Source organism: Microchirus variegatus (assembly GCF_963457635.1).
Source record: "Microchirus variegatus genome assembly, chromosome: 18".
Classification (NCBI taxonomy): Eukaryota; Metazoa; Chordata; class Actinopteri; order Pleuronectiformes; family Soleidae; genus Microchirus; species Microchirus variegatus.
The window spans coordinates 7,927,700-7,950,632 of record NC_139819.1 but is presented as its reverse complement, the minus strand read 5'-3'; the positions used below and the strand labels follow the sequence as shown (position 1 = coordinate 7,950,632).

The 22,933-nt window shown below is 38.9% G+C and overlaps 1 protein-coding gene across 1 annotated transcript; it reads right to left on the bottom strand.

Annotated features, from left to right (window-relative positions):
• Positions 1-1,669: 1,669 nt before the first annotated feature.
• kntc1 (kinetochore associated 1) lies at positions 1,670-22,687 on the bottom strand (the record flags this gene model as incomplete). Its single annotated transcript, XM_083905145.1, has 61 exons — positions 1,670-1,705; positions 1,898-2,000; positions 2,519-2,673; positions 2,823-2,912; positions 3,152-3,281; positions 3,978-4,041; positions 4,408-4,462; positions 4,762-4,818; positions 4,946-5,041; positions 6,017-6,152; positions 6,280-6,404; positions 6,493-6,571; positions 6,740-6,795; positions 6,908-7,011; positions 7,379-7,589; positions 8,370-8,443; positions 8,531-8,747; positions 8,852-8,910; positions 9,168-9,333; positions 9,418-9,507; positions 9,801-10,017; positions 10,117-10,226; positions 10,378-10,494; positions 10,721-10,849; positions 10,950-11,054; positions 11,318-11,481; positions 11,568-11,624; positions 11,714-11,858; positions 12,425-12,525; positions 12,804-12,976; positions 13,092-13,393; positions 13,484-13,551; positions 13,694-13,766; positions 14,067-14,186; positions 14,265-14,399; positions 14,491-14,593; positions 14,690-14,793; positions 14,909-15,004; positions 15,109-15,252; positions 15,459-15,578; positions 15,710-15,781; positions 15,967-16,023; positions 16,116-16,259; positions 16,357-16,468; positions 16,880-17,046; positions 17,164-17,289; positions 17,735-17,810; positions 17,912-17,974; positions 18,269-18,312; positions 18,411-18,509; positions 18,598-18,652; positions 18,742-18,854; positions 18,935-18,987; positions 19,112-19,205; positions 19,610-19,720; positions 19,815-19,849; positions 19,927-20,004; positions 20,484-20,562; positions 21,011-21,126; positions 21,858-21,978; positions 22,535-22,687. The coding sequence occupies 61 exons, from the start codon at positions 22,685-22,687 to the stop codon at positions 1,670-1,672; spliced, it is 6,654 nt and encodes a 2,217-aa protein (XP_083761271.1).
• Positions 22,688-22,933: the final 246 nt, after the last annotated feature.

The following is a 22,933-nucleotide window of genomic DNA, read 5'->3' as shown; positions in this document are numbered from 1 at the left end:
AAGGTAGGGGCATTCACATTTATAGGACTATAATAATATGAACAGTAATGTAAAAAGAAGAAGAAGCCTTTTCCTGAAATATAATTCATGAACACAACTACCTTAAAAATGCACCACAAACACATTGACGCTTGGCGACAAATAAGGTCATTTGAATTGAACCTCTTCATGTGTGTTTAGATGGTTGCAGCACACAGGAAGCCTGTTAAATCTCTTTATCTACATACAGTACTGGTGACAAGTGAAGTGAGTGTACTTCACTGATCTTCTCTTTCTTTAAGGTTTTATGACAAAAGGTTTTTTTTTGTTTTGTTTCTTAAGATATGAACCAGGAGATACTCTGAGCACATGAATATGTCACAAAGTGTGAGCATGGAGCAGGATTTTTGAGGGAACCTTTTCAGCATCTTGAGTTGGTGGATGTCAAGGAAACAAAAGTGGATTATTCATTTTTTACTTCATTTTTAGTGCAGTTTATTAGTCATATACACGTTTACGTTATCAGCTGTTTACTAAGAACAGTAAGTGATACTCACATGGGCAACATGAAATAAAAAAAAAATAAAAACAATGCTAGCAGAGAGTGGAAAAAGAGGGGGATAAATGTGAAAAAATGTAGATTAGATTCAAAATATATGCTGGGGTTCCTCAATATAATAGTTTACCCATGACAGGGCTCCACCATTTGACAAATATTTAACATCCTTGCACCACTGAGTGTGGTGAAAAAAGATGAAAATCTGCAGGCAAATCAGAACTGGTGAACATTTTAATAAAAAAAAAGAGAATTACTTACAGTGGTGCAAAATGGCTCAGTAGCGCCTTCAAAAGTAAAACCTCGATTTGCACGATTCGTAAATGAACAATTTTGTCTGAGTGCAATAATCGTACAGACATAAAAGAAAGCGTCAGTTTTTACAAGATACATCAAAGGTAAGAAGTTACCAAAAGGTCGAACAGATTTAAAAGGGTGTGGCCCTGGCAACCATTGGAATTTTTGGCCAATTTCGACCATTTGCCACGAAACAGGAAGTGCCCTGTAATATTGCCATACACAAACCGATCTGCTCGAAACTTCATAATTCACACGAGAAGACAATCTTGAACATGTCTACGAACATGAACTTGACCAAAAAGGAAGTCAGCCATTTTGAATTTAGCCGCCATATAGCCACAAAACAGGAAGTGCCCTGTAACTTTTCCGTACATTGACCGATCGGCACAAAATTTCACCATAACTTCTGGTGTCGAAAAGAATCTCATAATTATTTTCCATTTAAATTCCCTCCACATGTTGCGCAAGTTACCATATCTGTTTGAGTCTGCGGCCATCTAAACACAGAAGAGGAAGGGGTGTTTGTATTTTTAATGAAGTTGTATTTATGATAACATTATGTCATACTCCCAACACGGAGCGCTGGTGAGTGTAAATATAATCAAGCTACGACATAACAAAAAAATCAAAACATTTATTAATGTAAAGATTTTCATTTTGCTGCTTCTGAACTAAGTTCTTTCCTCAAGAATTCACCGATTCAAGGTAATGAGAAGTATTTATTCAAATATGATATGAACAATTGGAAGATAAATGTTAAGTGCAAATATTGCTTCTTAGCCCAAGATGAACTGAGAAAGATCATATAAATATAGCTGAATGAATATTGTCTGCTCAGCCTGAAACTCCATTCTGCATGTTGAGAAACTCCTGAAAATCAGATAAAAACAGAATTAATGGGGAATTTACAGTCACAGAGGCCATTAATAGATAATGTTGCAGGAATATACTTAAATGAATACATCAATAAATAACACTGAAATGTCAAACATCTGGTGATTTCTGTTAAATATTAATCTTGTTGTGATGCCGTGTTTAATCCAGGACCTCAGCTTCAGTTACCTTCAGGTAGCATGGTGAAGGTGAGCCGTTTGTCAGCGTTTTCCCTCGTTGATGCTCTCTGTGTTTCACATAGTCACAGACGAGTGAATCTGCGTCATCCTGGCTAAAGAACAGATTTAAGAGGAAAATGACTTCAAGAAATCACATTGAACAATCTGACGACGTTTGTCTTTCTTTCAAAGATCCTTTGACTATTGCAAAAAAAAGGAATGCAAAGATAAGATAAAATCCTAAATTTAAAGCTGTAGTGTGTATCTTTTAAGAGGAAGCTTAGAAGTGACATTTGCATTTCCAGTCGCTGCTCCCATACTGTGGAATGAGTTGCGCCTTTGCACATCAGGCAGGGTGACTCACTTCCTGTTTTTAAGTCCTCTCTTAAAATGCTTTTTTTCCCCCTCCCTCTTTGGCTTATTACTCAGTTTGAGATGCTGTCTTTTAGTATTTTTATTGTTTTACTGTCTTTTATTTAACTTTTTTGTGATATCTGTATACATCACTTTGAAGTGCTCTATAAATAAAGCTGGATTGGATCAGATCATGTCCCTCAGTCACTTTTGAATTAAAAATGTCAGGAGATGCTCGATGTGTCCTCCAGTTTGACCAGTGCACAGACCAACATACCAGTTCTGGCTGATCAGATAGTCCACCAGGTCTTTAATCTGGTTGGGTTGGCCACTTGACACCATGAGCTGCTTCAGATGCTTAAAGTGTTTGGTCTTCAACAGTTTCTGGTGCTGCCCATTTTGGGTGATGAATGTTAATACAGTGTCCCGAACCTAAAGGGTCATAAAGGCAATAAAGACATGTCAGAATGTCATATAGTTTGAACAAAATGAAAAGAAACAGAACCCAGCGAGGTCCACAGGAAGTGGTTTTCATCTCGTCCTATTTAATCAAAGACAACATCAATAGAAACAGATCAGACCTGTGAAGGGATTCCAGCCAGTTCACCGGTGTTCATAAGTTCTTCCACCTGCTCGAGCACAGTGAGTGGGTTGCAGACAGACAGAAAACCCTGGAAGCAGCAACAAAAAAAAGAAAAGAAACACACAAGTCATGACAATGTGAGTGAAACCAAAGCCTCAAAGATACAGAGTAGGTGAGGATTGCGCCTCCATTATCAATTATAATCCATTTATGTTATTAAGCAACAGAAATAATGTCCTGGGCAGCTAGGGTCTCCCTAGAGTTTCAAAACATTAATCCCAAATACAGACCTTCTATATCAGGTTGCGTTAACATGGACAAAGTCACCTGGATCTGCTGAGCCTTTTTATTGGCACAGGGGATGAGGAGAAGAGTTCCCAAGGCAAAAGCAGGCAGATTAAACTGCGCAAAACGATTGGCAATTCCTATCAGGTCCAGATTCAACAGGAAGGGGCACCTTGAGGAAAAATAAGACAAAATAAACTTGAAGATTATTCAGCTCACTGTGTTCTTCATGGATCAAATACAGTATGGATGAAACTGCTGGAAATCCTTTATTTTATAACCATTAAAAAATATATATATATGTATACTGTATAATCACCTCGATTCATATTTTATATTTAACATGCTTTGTGCGCAACATGTTCTAAGAACATAAATATTTTGCAGGGTAACCGACAATATGTATGCAGGAAATACATTTGTATTTATATCTATGACCATCTCCCTCACACCTCAATACCACACCTAGATGACTTTATGTCCTGTTTACTAAAACAGAAATCTATTTAATCTAATAATAACCTTCAGGATAAATTCAGTATTAAAGTGCAGATATTACACGCAATATCCAGCAATCCAAATCAAGAGTTATTGGTCTGATTGAGCTGCTATTAGTCACACAGTTTTCAAATCTATGTTGACGTTTACGCCTTTTTTTGTATTGTAGTAAGTAGTGATTTTGACTTGTGGCAAATCAGCTAATCCATGGTGGTGTGCACTTTCCTGCAGTTGATTATGACCACTACCACTGAAAAGACAACAGTTCTTCTCCATCTCTCAACACACATGCATTAGTAAAATCTTGATCGTCTAGGACCAGCAGTCTGAGCAGCTGTTGGTAGATGATTAAACAAAGTAAAAGGCATACTTGAGAAGGAGAACAAAGGTCCTGTAGAGTGTTGCCTGTTGATCAGGACTCAGAGGAACAGAAGCTGTCACATCAATAAAACAAAGAAACGAGAGTGAACAAAATTCAAGAGAAAAGAAATGAACAAAAAAAGTCTATCAAGTATCAATAGAACATGATGCCAAATTAGTAAATGATGTTCCCAATTAGTGAAAAGTAGACAAAAAAGTATGGCACATATGAAATCAGGTTTTAAAAAGGGAATTAGGATTCCTGTGCATGACTTTAGAAATGATTAGACAAGTATTTAGTGCTGCAAAAAAGTGATTAAGGAGCATTTTTTTCAATACTTTTCTAGTAAATGCTTTGACATACAATAAAACATCGGTTACTATCAACATGCATATGTATTTTGTCCAATATGCCCATGTTATTTGTCAGTAGAAAATACCTGAGACAAAAGGTGCCAGTATCATACTCCTCCAGGTCCTGGAGAAACTAGTGATCTGGGGAGAGGAATAAAATAATACAAATAAAAACAAAAACCTGCAAAAGCATTAAATTCATTCTAAACTTTTGGATGAACAGCTGTTCACACAGGACATCCTGTGGTGTAGAGGTAGAAAAGAGTTCAATTTAAATTAATCTTCACAGATAAAACTCAGGCCACCAACACCACATGCATAGAACAAACACACGCCCACTCAAAGTGGCGACATCACCAGAGTTTTGTCGTATACACATTAGGTCTTCATGTGAATACAAAAAATATATATTCATTATATATATATATATATATATATACCTCCCACAGAACGGGCACAGCAACTACCGCCTCGAGCACCTTCTGGAGGTGGCTGATCTGAGGGGGGGGGAAACGCATGCATGTGATTATAATTTCAACAATGGAAATAAAATACAGACAGAACTTCTGTTAAGTTTGTCGTCTTTAGATTGAGATGCAAACATCTTTCTTTCTTTTTTTTTACCAAGTTGAAGCTGAGGAGCTTCTGAAGCAGACTGTTCCACAGCTGAGGGTCATACACCTGATACTCCAAACACAGGTCTGCCACCAACCGCACTGCCTGAAACCAGGAGAGTGAAAGGGTGTTTCAGGTTGTTTGCATACAGACTGTGTGTTATACACCATGTTACAGTAAAGAAAGAATATGCATCTCATGCTTTTCACTTATTCCATCTGGTAAAAAAAAACAAAAAACTGTTGAATTCAATCAATTACTCCCAGGTCAAATGACAATGCATGCAGGTTTTTATCTGCTTTGGCTACGATCAGAAGACACTAATTTCTTCTTCATCAGCTCAATGATACACATTCATCCAGCTGTTAGCATTAATGTTTAGAGTGATCTTAATTTTTTAAAGCATGGGATCATCTTAACAATTGACTTAAAGAAAGACTGACGCAAAAGATGCAAAATAGTAACCACTGTAACATTATCACTGTGGCTATGGTGGTGATTACTAGTTCGTTTGGAATCAGCTTGTATATTTTTATTTCCGCATTCCCGTAGCGTCTATTGTTCTCTATTTGACAACACAGAATAGGGTTTTTTTTTCACAGCAGTGAGCTCGACTGTGATTGGACAAATTCTGGGACTTCCACAGAAGCGCAGCTTCTCTGGGAGTTAGTGGAGCAGTGGACGGGCGCAAACGCTGGGCACCTGTATGATGATTGGAGGAAGGGTCTGAAAAGGAACCAGTTTTTGATGGACAGCATTGCAGAAACATAGATGACAGCGAAGCCTTTTCTGCTTCAGTCCTGTCTGGATTTATTTCGCGAGGGAGGTCTGTTGACAAATAGCTAGTTGTTGTGTGTTATTTGCTCGGTGATATAGACCATTTCCGTTTCCTTGTTGTAGTGCTTCATTTACAGAATGTATGTAAAAATGGATGTATAAATTAAGGCCCAGAAATTAGCTGATGGTGGGTTTTATTTTCTTTCTGACATCAGTACTCTGGTTTTTAAGCAGTTTCACGTGGGTTTAAAAAATCCCAGTTATACCTGCTGATTTTAGTGTGAAAGACGCTATAAGAAGTACCTGCGGCTCATGGCTGTGATTCTTCCACAGCCCTTTGATCAAACCCTCTTTGGGACTACTGAGGAAAGACTGCACCGTGTAGGGGATGTTTAATGCCTCCAGTTGAGAGACAAAGATGTAGCACTTCACGTAATATCTGAAAAGTAAAACAAAAAACACATTGATGATTATGAGCTTTACTTATTATTTTTATTATTATTATTATTATTAATAATAATAACAACTCAATTTCACAAAGATAAATGGCTCTCAAGGACTCGTACGGGATTTTGGTCTTGGGGATCTGTAGCCGAGTCTCAAGAGAATCTGCATCAACGAGGCGAACAAGACAAAGCAGCGCTCGAGTCCGGTGGCAGAAGGTCAGACGAGGTCCAGCACTGCTGAGGGGCTACAGGAAAGGGGAAAAAATAATAATCAAGAGTCACTTTCTCTGGAGGCTTTATTCAGGACTGACTTGGGTGCAGTTTGATCCTCACCCAGGTTTCAGCTGAGAGGATAGGATTAAAGAGACGGAGTGCTTCATCCACGGTGCAAGATTGCAGCATGTATACCGCCCTGAGGACATGAAAAAAAATAAGATAGCGGAAACTTTTTGCTATGTTTATTTGCATAGCAACTTTCACCGATATAAAACCACCACCAATCACCAACATTAATATTAAATGAACACATTTTTTAATTTGCATAAAAACAAGTAAAAAAAAAAACCCACAATGGCTGTACCTCATTAAGTCAGGGTCCTCCTCAATGTTGCTGATACATTCATGATTAATGATCTCCTTTTTTACAAAAAAAAAGAAAAAAGCTTTTGTCAAAATTCTATCATGAAGATGTATAAAAAATACAAAGTAGGTATAAAACAGTTAGTGAAGACAGAACAACCTTGGTAACAGCAGGGCCTGTTTTACAGATCCACTTTTCCAGCAGCATGTTTCGAATTTTTAGGAGATCCACGTTGTTGACTGCGGCTGTTTCTTTAACCACGGCGTGGATATCTGAGGAGGGGGCACATTATTCGATTAACTATTCAATTACTAAAATTAATTATCAAATATTTGGATAAATTCATTAATTAATAAGTGTTTTGTTTCTTCTGTGGAAGGTTTTTCAGATTTTTCAGCCTCATAAATGTGAATATTTGTGGACAAAACAAGAATCATTTACCGGTTTGAGAAACACTGATCAACATTTTCTGGACCAAACAATTATTCATAATACAAAAAATAATGACAGATTCCTCTATTATGAAAATAATGGGGAAAAACTGTTTGCTATTGTGGACGTTAAGACAGCACAAAATGGACTATAGAAGCCAGTCTCACTGTTAAAGTTTAACACTAGTGTTGGCGTGCGCTCACTCACCAGGATAAATCTGACCTCCTGACTCTCTGTAGCGCTGCTCCACGCTGCTGTGCTCGTACAGGGCCACGATGAGTCTGGCAGGCATTCCTGCCAGTTTCAGGTGCTCCGGGCTGTTCAGATGGCTGGTGATCAACGTGTTCTCTGTCGCTGAACGCTGGAACTGCAGCTTCAGCTTGGAGAGAAAGGTCTCCCCTCTGGCCCTCGCTGCCTCCTGCAGAGATAGATTATCATCATATCCAATATGGAAACCATTATCACAGCCATGAGTATTTATTTACCTTAATCATAATGGTTTACAACTCACTGGTACAACAAAGCAATGGTAAACCCAATTTTAAAGCACTTGATTTAGCTTATTTTTTTTAAATAAAATTACACTCATGTGTTCTGGTATTTTGCTTTTTTTCTTAAAATACATTTACACAGATGATCATTGTATCATGACAGATATATACATTCCTCTTTCACTCTCTGGTCACACAATATTGTTTATAGCCTGTGCATAGTGAGGCATTTATGTGTGTCACATTTAAGGTGATTTTTTTTGTCTCTAAATAGGCCACACGGTAGGTGTAGTGGTTTGCACTCTTGCCTTTTGCAGCAAAGGGGGCCTGGGTTTGAGACCCCATCGGAACAAGGGCCTTTCTGCATGGAGTTTGCATGTTCTCCCTGTGTGTGTGTGTTTCTCCAGCTTATCCGGTTTCCTCCCACAGTCCATAAACATGCAATAGGTGGATTAGATCAATTGGACACACTAGATTGACCATAGGTGTGAGAGTGAATGGTTGAACTGTTTCATTGTGGTCATGTAAATGATGTCGCGTCTCTGCTATAACTTTTGGGGAATTTTGGATTGGGACTACTCATTTCCATTTGCTGCACCTTCTGCCACTTACGCTTTCCCAGCAAGTGCTTAAGTGCAGAGGAACTAAACGACACGCCAAGACAACAATGATCCCACGCTGCCTCCCGTCAGGTGATAAATACTGACCTCAAGGTTTGGATCCTTCAGCCATGCTTCTCCAAGACCCAAACAGAACCTCAGCGAGTGAGTCTTTTCTTTGCCTGTAGAGAGCAGCAAACAGATCAGTGCACATATACAAACATGCTGAGCAGTGTCGTACAGTGGAGTGGCTGATCAGTAGGTGAGACCTGGTGGCAGTTCCTGTGTGATCTTGTGGGCTGTGGCAGCTGCCCACTCTGGGCTCTGGATGCAGTGGATGTACTTCATCATGGTCTTGGCCACCATGAAAGTCTCCTTCTTGTGGCCTTGACTTTGACCTTTTTTCCTCTGCTCTAAGAGCAAAGGCTTCATCTTCTTTTCAAACACGTGGTTCGCCGCCGACATGTGTAACTTATCAATGCTCACCTGAAAAGAGATGAGAAGATTTAAACAACCTCAATAACTGTCACACTTTGTGACTATATCCTTAAATTCTGTGGTTTTTTTTTGTTTTGTCGTGTGTGCTGTACCTTCATCAGTTTGCTAATCAGAAGAAGTGTGGGAAAGGTCTCCTCATTGAGCTCAGGAGCTGAACAGAAAACAGCAGAGTGAATGGGTTATTTGAGCAGTAGAATTCCTAAGTGCTGCCTCTGTCTATAGGAACCCCTCTGACAGTGGCATCTAGTGGACATTTGTGTATTTTTAAAGGTAACACTCTACAGTTTTAAGACAACAGGTAGCCCTAACCCTAACCCAGAGATATCAAATAAAAATCATCATCATTTGAGTAATTTCAGTCTGTAACCAAAACACTGAAAAACAATAAGACTACAGTTGCACACTCACAGATAATCTTCCAGTAATGTTTGCTCTGCATCAGCAGGTGGAAGGGCAGTCTGCTGTTTGACAGGTGGTTTGGCAGGAGGTTGTTTTCCAGGAGATACGTGTTCTCCAAATCTGATGGAGGAGAGACTCGCGTGTAGGATTTCAGGTGCTGAAGGAGAGCCATTGTCTGTGCAATAAGAGGACATTGATTGCAAATCTGCAGCACAATGTTTAATGTTAAATGTGGCAAGTGATTTGGAGTTTTTTTTACCTGACTTATAGAGAAACTGGTCACATTGTTATCAGCAGCCTGTATGATATTCAGCACGACTTCAATCGTCTCGTAGTTATAAGGGCTGAGCTGAATAAGAAAGGCATTTTGAAAGTTGTAGTTAATAAAAAAACAAGAAAGAAAACCCAAGTAGAGCACTGGAAGAATCAGTGCTGAAACTACAAATGTCAGGGTGGTGAACCTTAATCTTGCCTTTTAGTAGGTCAACATAAATATTAGGAATGCTGCCAGGTATTCTAAAATGCATGTGATTAATCCTTTGTGACTTTTAAAAAACTGATAATTAAATGTACTTGAATCAGCCTCTGAGTTAAATTAAATATATTCCATCACAGAACTGAATTCACTTCAAATATTCAAACCTTGAACAGTGCAGCACAGAGCCCTTCAGTGAGTTCGCTGGTGCTGTGCAACATTGGCATGATCTGCAGGACTCGCTCAAGTGCATCTGCAGGACTCAGAGGCTGCATCTCCTCCTGTCCTGTACCTGGGTCCCCGTCACCTTCCTCATCCTCTTGTAGCAGCAGTAAAGTAGTTATGTACTGGTTGATAACACTGTCACGATCCAAACCAAAGGTGCTGCAGATGTACACACGCAGAGAGGAAACCAAAATGTAAGTTTTACATTGCATGCTGAAACGTCCTGAGAATGTTGACACTATAGGGTGAGCTGCTGACCTGCAATACTGGAGAATAATGTCTGGGGTGATCCTCCTGTTCTTCACTATCACCGGGATGAGACTACGCTTCATCTCAGGCTGCTGACGGAACACTGGCTGAATGGAAATCTGCAGCAGAGCACAGACATGCATGTTAAATTTTGTCATGTGAAACAGAAACTTGGTAAAAAGTAAATTGACAATTGTTCTACAGGTGTATATATATATATATGTAATTCTGATCAGAATATCTGTGGCCTTGTATGAAGTGTTGGATTACCTCTAATTTTCCAAGCGTAATGCCCCACTCAGCGTCAGTGATGACAGAGAGAAACTTCTCTTGTTCCTCTACCTCATTGTACAAGCAGCAGAGATTTGCCCCGATTCTGGCCACAGCCTCAAATGAACACAAGACACAGTTTTAGACACAAAGTTTACAGCCTTTTGTGATTTAACTTTTTATGGAAGGATGTTTGTCAGACAAATATAATGTATGTTAAAATCCACAGAATAACAGCAGCTTATTTTTCCCATATTCCCCTGGGTCCTTCTTTGATTTTCATCAGTAAGACAATTACAGGGTTCCATAAAGTAAATTATTAAAAAATGATAAGATCACCTACCAAGATTTTGTCATAGTTTTGCCAGGTGTTGTCAATAACTTTCCACAGTATTTTAAAGACTTCAGCTTTGGAGAGAAGCATACAGAGCCCAATGGCCAGATCACAATCGACCACTCTCCAGTTGAACACCTGCATCACACAGAATACAGAGATAGAGTTATTTAAAAATATGCCAACATTGAGTAAATCTGTCGCTGCTCTTTATTCACATTGGAATCACAAGACCGACCTTGTTTAAAAGGGCCACGGCCACAGCATGTAGAGTGGATGATGTTGACTTCTGGAGATCATTCAGGCATATGTTGTACTTCTTCAGCTCTTGAGTGTCATAAAGCTGAGAAACAAACAGAAGAACCTCAAGTTATGATGGCCCATCTTTTTTACATACATCTACAAAAGAATCCCAGACATAATGAGTTTAAAGCCACATTCACCAAAGACACTCTCCAAAGTCAAAACTAAATATGATTTTGAATGTTGGTATTGTGGATAAGACTGAATTACATCAATTTCCTTTCTGTGGTTTCCTGTGGAAATAACCCTTGGGATGGTTTAAGATGTGAAGAATGCAAACGTTCAAGAAACACAGTATCATACCTGTACACTTAGCTTAATGTCCATAACATTAGAGGTGACATGCTGCAGACAGCTTCCATAGGCGTTGATCAGCACTCTGAGGGCCAGCTCCAGCTGACTGCACTCCTGCAACATCTGTAACATGTTGGCCAGGGGACCCAGGAGGGGCCGCAGGTAGTTTGAACCTGCATTTGGGTCCAGACCAGACACCAGATAACATTTTAGAATGAACTATGAAAATTAAAAAGGAAGAGCCTGCTTGAATACCTACCATCTTCAAATGAGCAGTGTGACAGACAGGAGCAGTCCAGTGGGTATAGTTTGGTATCTGAAGGAATGGGAATAAACAAGCACAGCAGATGATGAAAACTGATGAAATCCTAAATAGACTTTAAATAGATTTAAGCATTGTTTTACCCTGAGAAATAGGAAGCAGGCAGTTGGTAATTTCATACTGGACAGGGAGAACAGACACTGTGTCCAGAACAATGCAATCTTCATTGAAAACATCCTGGAAACTCCATTGAGAATATGGACCTTTTTCTGCCTCCACAGTCAAATCCTGTGGTGCGCAATTAAAATTAAATGATGTTTAGATATAAAACAAATTGTCATGCATATTTTAATAAGGAAGTCTTACCGTAAATGCACAGAATTATTTCTAAATGCTTGCCTGGTTCACACCGGATGTATGTGTCTGCATCGCTGCTGTGTATTAACACATCAACCACATGCCGAGTTTCTGCATTTTGCCTATTTAAAATACGACCATTATAGCTTTAAAACTATTCTATAACCTTTCTAGGTTATAATCCAACATTATATCAGGTAAAGGGCACATTTTCTCTCTCTCTCTCTCTTTGCCTTTCTGGGCAAACACAAATCATGCCATAAATCCTGTCAGAGATGAATCAGAAACTAGAATACTCATATTGCTGACATGTGAACGAGGCGCAGTAGACACGCAGTAAGTGTGAACACATACGTGCACAGCAGTAAAGCTGTGTATCCTGTGTGAACTAGACCCACAACTTTTCCCCCAGTAACTTTTCAATTACTATTTTTTTAGTTTGTGTGCGTCTCTGAAAACACCAAAATAAAGAAAATGAATTATCAAAAGATACTGACCTTAGCTATGAAGCCATAGTTTTCTGATAACTGACATTGATGATAGACATCCATGGCTATCCGTGTGGACTTGCAAAGCTCCAGACAGTCCAGGAGAAAATCTGTAAGATAATTATTATAAACTTTAGATAGATTTTTGCATTTTGTGTATTATTTAAAGCACACAGAGATGAGGTGAGATGCTCTTTCAGAGAGTTAAAAAGTGTTAAGATGAAACTGAAGACAAATGTCTCATATGACGGTGTCTTAAGGAAAGAGAAGGAAGCAGTGAAGCAACACTATGGATGTCAACTGAAAAAAGAAAAACTTACAAGAAGAAGGGAGAATAAGAAATGCAGAGGACTTTCCAACATTATTGATGTTTACACATGTTCTCTACCTGAATGGCACACAGTGATGGCCTGGCAGGCCAGATCATGGATGACTGCTGGCAAGTCCATGTTAGCAGGAAGCACCATGGGCACGTCTGCCTCCAGCATTTGGCATAATGTCTTGGCAGCAGTGAACAAAACTTTCCCTGTGTTGGTGTCATAGTGGTGCTCATACAACTCACTGAAGACAGAAGAAGAAAAAAGCGAAGAAAACGTAAAATATTTTCACTAACAACACAATTGTATACAGGAAAGAATACACCAATAACCAGTCAGATTCACACCACAGAATTTACCTGAGGATCTTGACGGCCTTGTCCACTTTGCCCACCCCCAAAGCTCGCAGAGCCAAGTCAGACCAGAGCTCCTGTTCGGTGCGCTGCAGCTGTCTTCCAAGACGACGTAAACCAGCCTCAGTGGAAATAGTTTTTGTCTTGCCATCTGGATCATTAGCCACTACAGGTGACGGCACAGTCTTCCTCTTAGATAAGTGGCGGCCACGTGTGTTTTCATAGGCAGTGATGTGATGCTCCCGGATCTGTTTTCTAATGTTTGGATCCTCGTAGTTGGAGGGGGTGAAGAAAACGTCAAAGTCCTCCTGAAGAAATAAACAAAAAGGCTGCAGGTAAAAACCAAAGTAAAGAAGGAATGGAATGACATTTAAAAACATCTCTTGACTGGATCTCACCTGAAGGTGGCCGATTGCTTTGAACATGCTGAGGTCGTTCTCACGCTCCATGCTTTTGAGAGCATCATCTGCAGAGGATGAGAAACTCGATATCACTTGAGCTATACAAAACTATTTATTTATTTATTTTTTAAACAGAGCTTTCTGAACAAGAATCACTCTGTGCTCCCTGCTTCTGCAGTTTTAGAATCAAGTAAAGTCTATACTCACGTTTTTGGATAATGAGCAGGTATTTTAAAGACTCCACCATCACCTGAGCGATGACCATCTGATGCTTCTTGTGCTGCCAAAGTCAAACCAAGAGAGATCAGTATGTACTCCCAGAATTAACAGCAAACTCAACATAATACTTTTCTGTTTGTTGTGCTCCAATCTTGAGGGGTTTACTGATTCCCTGACACATAATACACACTCAAACACAGCGCTTTGAATTTCAAAAGACAACTACACTAGACATACATCTTAAATCAAATACAATCACAACACAATGATTCAGAAAAATGAATTGTGCAATGCAATGCATTGTGTTGTGATTGTATTTGATTTAAGTTATTTATTTAAAAAACAAACCATATGCTGTTACCTCATCAGATATATGGACTTTGTCCTCCAGCTGCAGCCTGGCCCACGACGTCAGACGCTCCACCACACTTTCTGCCTCTGCAGACGTCAGCTTCCTCAGGACAGTCATGCATTCTTCAGCCTGTGGGCAAGAGTAAATGTCAATTATACATAAAACACAACATTTGGTGATTTCATATTTCTGCATAAAATATCATACCTTGCCGAGGCCGATCAGCTGGATGAGATACAAGTAATTTATCTGTGAGGTTGGTAGTTTGTACGCTTCAGCGAGTGTCAGCGAGTCTTCTAAAGATGTCGACAAGTCTTGCTTTAAGATGTATCTAATTAATGTCTGAGGACAATATACACAGCAATCAGAAAGTGTAAATGCATAAATAACAGAAATCATAATGTATTGTCATCATCAATCCAATCAAAAGTACCATAATCTGAGTGCTGTTTGAGAGGTTGAAGTTACGGATTCCATAGCCTCTGAGAAGTTTCCTTAACTCCATCAGATGGTAGCTCTCCTTTAAAAGCTCTTGCCTGGAAGGAAAAAAGCAGGTGGAAGAAAATCATGTAAACACCAGTTTATCAATTTACATTAATGTTAAATGTTCCACAGGTGTAGGAAATACACACTTTGGTCCATCCATTTCAAGATACTGCTGCACCAGTTTTTCCACCACATTACTCCAGGGTACTACAGCTTTCTGCATGATCTCCAGTACAGCGTCCACCATCAGCTGACAGGAAATATAATAATGTGATATTTCACAACTTCCAATAAAAACTTCAGTTAAATAACTGGACCCCATGAACCTCGAGTGTATTGTGAACAGAGTGCATTTGTAAACCTACATCAGTATCTGCCATGCAATTCAGTACAGCCACTGCTTTTGCCTCCCACTCAGTGAAGAGTGATGTGGTCTGAGAACTGCAGCGCGCCAGCACATCCTAGTGAAGAGGAGATTGAAAAAAAAGACAACCAGAGGGCATCATCGCACAGGAGGAAAAACAAATGTGAGGCCACTTGTGGGTCTGACTGCAGTAGAGTTTACCTTGATGTACTGTAGGAGCAATTCATCAAGAGGAATCTCATGCTCTTCAGTATAGGGCAGAATGCTGTTTTCCACCGTGGCGGCGATCAGCTCTGGCGCCATCACTTTGTCCAGCATGAAGAATGCGACACTCCGCACACTTCCCTTTTAAATAACAGGAGGAAAGGTATTGGAATAGAAACAAACAACCACTTAAAACATAAAGGAACATGTCTCCATGTGATACCTACTGACATCTAGAGACGCATATGAGCTTTACCGACGTCTCAGCTTATTTCTCAAACTTGCTGTCTCTTTTGTGAAGTTTAATTGAAGGTGTTAAAAGACTCCATCACTAATTGAAGACAAACCTTCTCAAAGACTGAGAGTGAAAGACTGCAGCTGTATTTATGGTGGAGGTCCAGCAGTCGACGGAGGTTCGACACCAGGGACTTGAGGCTCTCGATCTCTTGTGCTCCATAATTATTGTCCTTAATAAAAAAAAGAAGCGAACACGCTGACCTCATAAATTCTTGATCATGTATATGCATTATATGCTCTTGGGTGGAGCGTCACTGCGAGACTGAGACAAGCACAAATAAAGAAAATAAGGACAACTCACAGATTTCATAATATTCCATAAAGATGGCAACCCAAGCACTGCCAGGTCCAACCCATTCTGAGGCCAAGCAGCCTGGAAAGATATGTTATCGTTATTATCATAAAGTTTGGTGACAGTCACAAAAGTTTAGTCGAGTAACTGACTATAACTAATGGAGAGAACTAATGAGTGCACTGTTATAGAATCTAAACTAGTGATGAACAGCATTTCCCCCCAACTTCAAGATAACAAATGCTCATCACCACATTTTATTTTACCTTTTCTGTCAGCTCCAGATTCCTCGCCCTCTGCTCTATCCATCTCGCCAGGATCTTCTATAGACAGATACAGAGTGAACTTTTACTTAAACAACAACAACGCAGCACACGATGAAGATGACAGCACTTTGAGGATAAACATGCCATACCTGTCCTGTTGGGAGCGCTCTCCTCAAAAAAGGAACAAAAACTGTCCTAAACCAAGGACACAGGTGTTGGGATGGCACGTCCTCTGGGATGGCACTGAGCACAGCTTCAAGCCTGCCTTCATCAAACTCCAGTGCAACATGACCCTGTCACAAAAGCAAGTAAACCATTATTGCAATACTGCATATTTCTTTAGTTCACTAATATAGTGGATGTAAACTAAATTATTGAAATATTTGTTACCTCATATCTGAGCCAAAGGAGTTGTGCGCCCTTCATGTCGCCCTCTCTCAGATGCATTAAAATGTCTCCTAAATTGTCAGTGCTGTTCAGAAACTCAATCCAGGCAATTCCACTACAGGGGAAAGAGTCAAAGTAAAGAAGGGCTGGATATTGAACTTCAATACTTTTGTGGTATTGAACAAACTTCTTCTGTATGACCTATTATCTAAAATGTGTACTATCAACTTTCAGTACAGGAGGAGATAAACTGTATCGGTGTCAGTGAGCCAATAAGCATGCAGTGTGTGGTTTGATCGAGATCCAACAGCCCCGAGATGGAGAGCTCCGGGATTAACGTGTGTTACAGTGTGTTTTGAGAGGCCAGTGTCGATATGTCAGGAATATTTTAAATTACACTACAAATGTAATTACACACTATGGAATAAACGTGAGATTAAAAAGTTACTCTGTGTTTGAATTAATGTACAAAATGTAAAAAAAAAAAAAAACACACAAAAACTAAATTACTGTCCACAGAACCTACTTGAAATCTTCCATGCTGTACAGGCTACAGAATGTTGCCAGTCTAGCCAAAGCCTCCTGGATCTGTAGGGAGGAATATCTGCTGGCCGCGTGGTTCAGCATCTTCTCTGCTGTGTCTAAGGTTGGCCATGGAGCTTTGAGACAGTACTCAACCACATAATGCTCATCCTACATGACACAAAAAAACAACCTTTGGGTTGATACTTGATCCCAGTTTTAGTTTAGTAATGTTGCCTCAGCACTATGGAGAGGCAAACGGCTGAGCTGCAGCACTGTCATACTCACAGTGATCTTCATCAGGTTGGTTTTGGCCTCATCCACAAGTTCAGACCACACGTCCTGTCCATATCCACCCACTGATGCAGAGGCCAACTGCTCCAATACAAAGTCGAGCTTCACCTTGTAAACACGCTGAATATAAACAAGACTGTTAGCTGTGCGTGGCCATGGTCAATGCCGCTACCATTATAGAAGGGCTGAAACAATTCATTATTCTTAAATATGAATATTTTCTAATTTCTGTGCTCCTCATAACAGACACCTCATTAAAAATAAATTGTAGACAAAACAAGACCTAAGATATGAAAACATCATCATGTTGAGGTCTGGGGAACACCAATGAACATTTCAACATTTTATAGACAAAACAAATAATCGATTAAGTGAGCCAATAATCTACAGACGAATCAATTACGGAAATAATTGTGACCTGCAGCCCTACTTTCTATAGGACGGGTGCTGATACTAGAATTTTTCTACTTTAAAAATCATACTTTCATGGTCAAATAATAAACATCGACAAAAAACAACTTTTTGAATTTCCATTTGCAAAACACACAAAATACGTCACACTGACCTCCAAGTCCAGCTCAAATGTGATGGCAAACTTCTCAGCCTCTTCAAACATGCGTTTGTGAAGGAGTCTGCTAAGTCTGGGAGTAAAAAAAACCATATCGTTTGATCATATTGATTAGGGCTACACAAACTGAAAATACTGCAAGCGTGTCAATGTATTTAAAGTAAATGGAGGTACCTGTTTTCAGGCAACGCCTCTGTGAAGCACCTGACGACAACAGATGATGTCATCTCTCTTTCACTGTATAAATATAAAAATATAACCTTTAATTTATAACCAAAAATACAACAATTGCTTTAATACAAACACAAATCTCTCCGTTCTACATTTTATATTTGGACTGTAGTATTTCCAATAAAAAAAATTATGTATAAACAAAATGCCTGAAATAGGTCATCAAAACAAAACAAAAATTGGATAATAATTTTTGGATGAAAAAATGCAGTTTTTGTGACTTAAAAAAGATGGATGAAACGATGAGATTAAATTATTTAAAAAGATTAAATCACAGTAATCACACAAAACATTTCCTACCTTTCTGGGTTCAGACAAGTCCCCTCAACTAAATAAATTGTATCCTGAAATCAAACGACAAATTTGACATAAATGTGCAGCAATTTAAACACCAAGACATCGGTACAAACAAAATCTACATCACAATTTTTTTTTTTTTTACCATGGTTATGTTTGTCTGAACAAGACAAGAAACTGATGAGACGTCCAGAGAGTAGCAAATCGTCATGGAGGGCAAAAGACGAATCTGCAGCGAGTTAATCTAGAAAAAATATATACATTATAAAATTACCTAATGGCAAAGTTTATTAGATAATAATTATATTTTCTTTTAAAAGATGTGTGGTTACCTGACTGCTTTCTTGTTTGGTCAGTGCAATCATCTTCATGCTGCCTTTGTCTTGACTGTAATACACAAACAATGCTGATTTTTTAAAATCACTGTTAAAAGGACTGCTTCCAGCGACATTATGCAATAAGAATTGTATACATACGCCACCATGGAGGCGGAGCCACATTCTGTGGTGAGCTCAAAGTCATGAATGGCAAGATCTGGCCAACAGTGAATCATGATGAAGAAGTGCAGGTCCCACAGACTCAGGACATCCTGAGACCAAAGAAAAACATTAAGAAATATCAATATAACATTAAAATATATCATGGTGATAACAAAAACAATAAACTCACCTCCGTGTCAAGAAGATACAAGAGGTTTTCAACGACCACCATCTTTCTCACACCTTTACAATAAACAAAATTAACACGTTTTACTTTTATATACTCAATACTTTGTCAAAAACATGTGCACCTACATTCATCACTTGCAGCCCTCAAAAGTAATATTAAAATAAACCAAAAGCTCACCTGGAATTAAGCTGTCATCGACACACTGAGCGAAACGCATCTTGGCCTGGCGAGGGTCCAGTGCCCACCGAGTCAGAACATTGCCTTTATCCCCCTGTGAAAATAAAAAATTTATGTACTGCATGTGTATATTATTTTATAAAAGACCGCATCACGAAAACTTGAACTCTAAGATTCTAGATGCATGTATTTTCAATTATAAAAATAAAAGCAGAATATTTTGATGTAAACTATGCATCATAAGTAGGAATGGGGCAAAATATAAATGTGTTCATATATCGTCGTTCTTCTGAAGAAAAGGGCGTTCAGAGTTGTTTTTTCTTGTCAGACAGATATTGTGATGTATCACTATATGGATCGTCTTGCAATATATTAATTATCACAGAATTGCTGCATCGCAATATTATTGGTATTGTGGACCATGTATTGCGTATCGTATTGTGATTCATAAATGCAGGTTGTAAATAAATGTATCAAATTTCTGTCAAAGACTCTGACCCCAATCAATAAGTGGATTTCCTGGCGCAGCCTGAATATCACTGCCGTGTTGCAGCCCTCATCGTGGTACTCCTCGGTGGAGCAGAAGTCTATCTTGATGAGAGACTGAAGCTGAATTAAGAAAAAGATTAATTAGAGAAACTATCAGTAGTTTGTTTCATTATATGTATTTTACTAATACATGTAAAAAAAATTATGTCGGTACCTCTTTCAAGGCACCCAGGTCCATTTTTTCAATGGCTGGGTGAAAGAAAAGGTAATTAGGTCAAAGAAGCTCAGAAGAATCTTTAAGTCGACTGCGCATAATATTTTGATACCTGTCTCGATCTTTGCCAACGCAAGGTTTGTAATGTGGAAGAACCCATCCTTAATGAGAAGAAACAAGTGGTACGTCCCTGTAAAACAGAAACACACCATTTATGATACAGATAAAAAAAACCAATAACAATACAAACATATAGATGCTAACTTCTAATAAAATTTTCCATTCCATTATATTCATTAAGGCCATGGTTCTCAAACTGAGGTTCCTCTAGTGGTACTTGGAGGAAAATCAGAAATACTGTTGACTGTATATATCAGGATATGTGATCAGAGAGGAGGTGAATAATAATAATTAGTCCTCTTATTTCTCGCTCCGTCTTAATCTGATTATGTTATACCAGTGTCTGAAGTATATGTGAGGAAGAGGAGGATGATGTGCGAGCAAATTATCTGATTGTGAATACATCTGCCTCCTGTGAAAAGCCTTTAGCCAGCTTTGCTAGACTATTTACACCGCTGGTGATAATGATGTTACTTCAAGTGTTCAATATTTTCCTCAGGTGGTACTTGGTATATAAACTTTGAAAACCACTGCAATCAGGAATTGTACCCAAGGATGCCTTGTCCTCCTCTAGGATGAGATTACGATATGTTTTCTTGTCTCCATTGGATGGCTTCTCCACCAGAGCCTACAAACCCAGAAAATGAAAATGACACGACATGAAACGTTTGCAGCATAATGTAATCTCAGAAGAAGACACAGTTACCAGTGCAACTATTGCTATCTTATTCTTCAAGTGCTGTAGGTGAAATCACATCAATTATTATCATTAACCACAGCTTACCAGAGGTAAGGTTCCATAATATTTAGCAAAATCACTGAGTTTCGCAACCTGATTTGTATGAGCAAGAGTGTAGCACAGCATTTAAGTAAACTGTTAGAGTATATGTTATAAATGGTATATGGTATATATACATATATACATATATAAATTGTCAAACCTGGCCACCTGCCATAATTCCAAAAGTGCTTTGGGAAGCACTGGTATAATGCAAATAATAATGTCATCATATGGAGTGCATGAATCCTGCTCTAGTCAACTGTATAATCTCAGACTTGTGGTATAACACTCATACCCTGGTGAGAAGGATTCTCTTTTGAGGAACATAGATCAAATGAAGGTTTCCGTTTCTTTCACAGACTACCAGGAATTGTCCTTCCAGACACACGTCGATTGCATCCACAGCAGTTTCTGGAAAACATTTTTTTTTTTTGTAATTAATCGACAGCAGTTAATGCGAGAGGTTAAACATGAGCGAGTGACTGAACATGTATCCTAAAACTCATCCAGACCCTTCCTTTGGACCAGCTGTAATGCTGCCAAACAGGCCATCACTTGCTATAGGTATAAAAATACTATACCATAAAATTAAAAGATATAAGTGGTTACAATTTTAAAAAAGCAAAATAGAAAGAAAAAATAACAACAATAGTGAAATTAAATGACGTAGAGGAAGGGTTACAAAAAATGGAAACATACATTCAGTTATTTGGGCTGTTGGGAAAGAGAGTGTTACAGATGTTTACAAATACAATTTTTGTTATAATACAGAGGCCACGATATATATTGAGATACACATTTATTTTAGAGTTATAATCATAGCCTTCATAGCATTTACAACAGCTTCAATGCATCATGTCAATTGACCTCTGCTGCCACCCATTGGTATTACTCTACACTGCACCTTGACAACCATCACAGCATTTCCTGCTGTATAGATCAACAAGGGGTACCTCACGATAACCTGCCTCTCTTTTTGTTGGCACAAAAACAATGATTTCAGTGGACTTACTTTTCACGCAGGCTAAATGTCTACAGTTATGAGGTTAATGTGAGCAAAGGCTGTTTAGCATTGGATACAGAAGACATGTGACATATAATAAACACAGTGAGGATGCAGTGGAGCAATTAAAGATGCATACCAAAGTGAAGAAGCAGTCGGATGGTCTGATAACTCTGGTCGAACAGGATGACTGTCTTGTCAGCGACAACAATGCTCCAGTTTGAACCACTGCAGGAGGAGAGACAGGGATCCGTCTCCACCTGAAACAACAAGCATCACCATCATCATCAGCCACTTATCTGATCACTCAACTGTGCTGTCATATCTATGATCATACACTGCTCTTGTATATTTGTGAACAAATATTGATGTTATAATAATCATTTCTTGAAATCATACATTTTACCCATCTCAATTAGATCCTGATTTCTCGAAAGGAAAAAATGCGGGCTAGTGTAAAAGACTTCCTCAAGTTAAAGACAAACTTGTTTTATGGACAAAAGACAAGACAGAATCTATACCACAGCATAACATTTCAAATTCTGAAATGTATAACCCGAAAAAGATAGAGGATGCATGGTGTAAATGTCCTCGTAGCAAACCTACATTCTCAATTAATTCAAGACAGCAGCTATTTCAGGATAACATAACATTATATACTCCATTACTCACGTGTTAAACTGATTACATTCATATATATACGCACGCACGCGCGCGCGCACACACACACACACATACACATACACATACACACGTATATGTTTTTATATATACATACACATGTATACATATTTACACACAGTATGTCGACATTACCTCGTTAGCAGTGGATATTTTGACCAGTGTGTCCACCTGATACAAGCCGCTGCCACATTCCTCCCGTGTCACGCCACCCAAACACCGGACAGTTGTGACCAACGAAGTTGTGTCGTCGTTGGTCAGAAGTTCAACTTCGCCCCACGTCGCCATTTCGCACAGCTTCGCTTTACATGGAAAACAGTTCGTCTTTTATATTTCGATGTGTTTGACCTAAATGCGTCACACTCGCTCGGCGAGATAAATTAGCAGCACGTAGCGTTTCAATTGCGTCTTAACGCAGACTTCATGTTGTGATTACGCTAATGCTAGCGATGTAAACGAACCACAGAAGGACTGTTCATGTACATATAAGATACAGATAACTATCAGAGTCGGTAATAGCACGATTAATAGTGA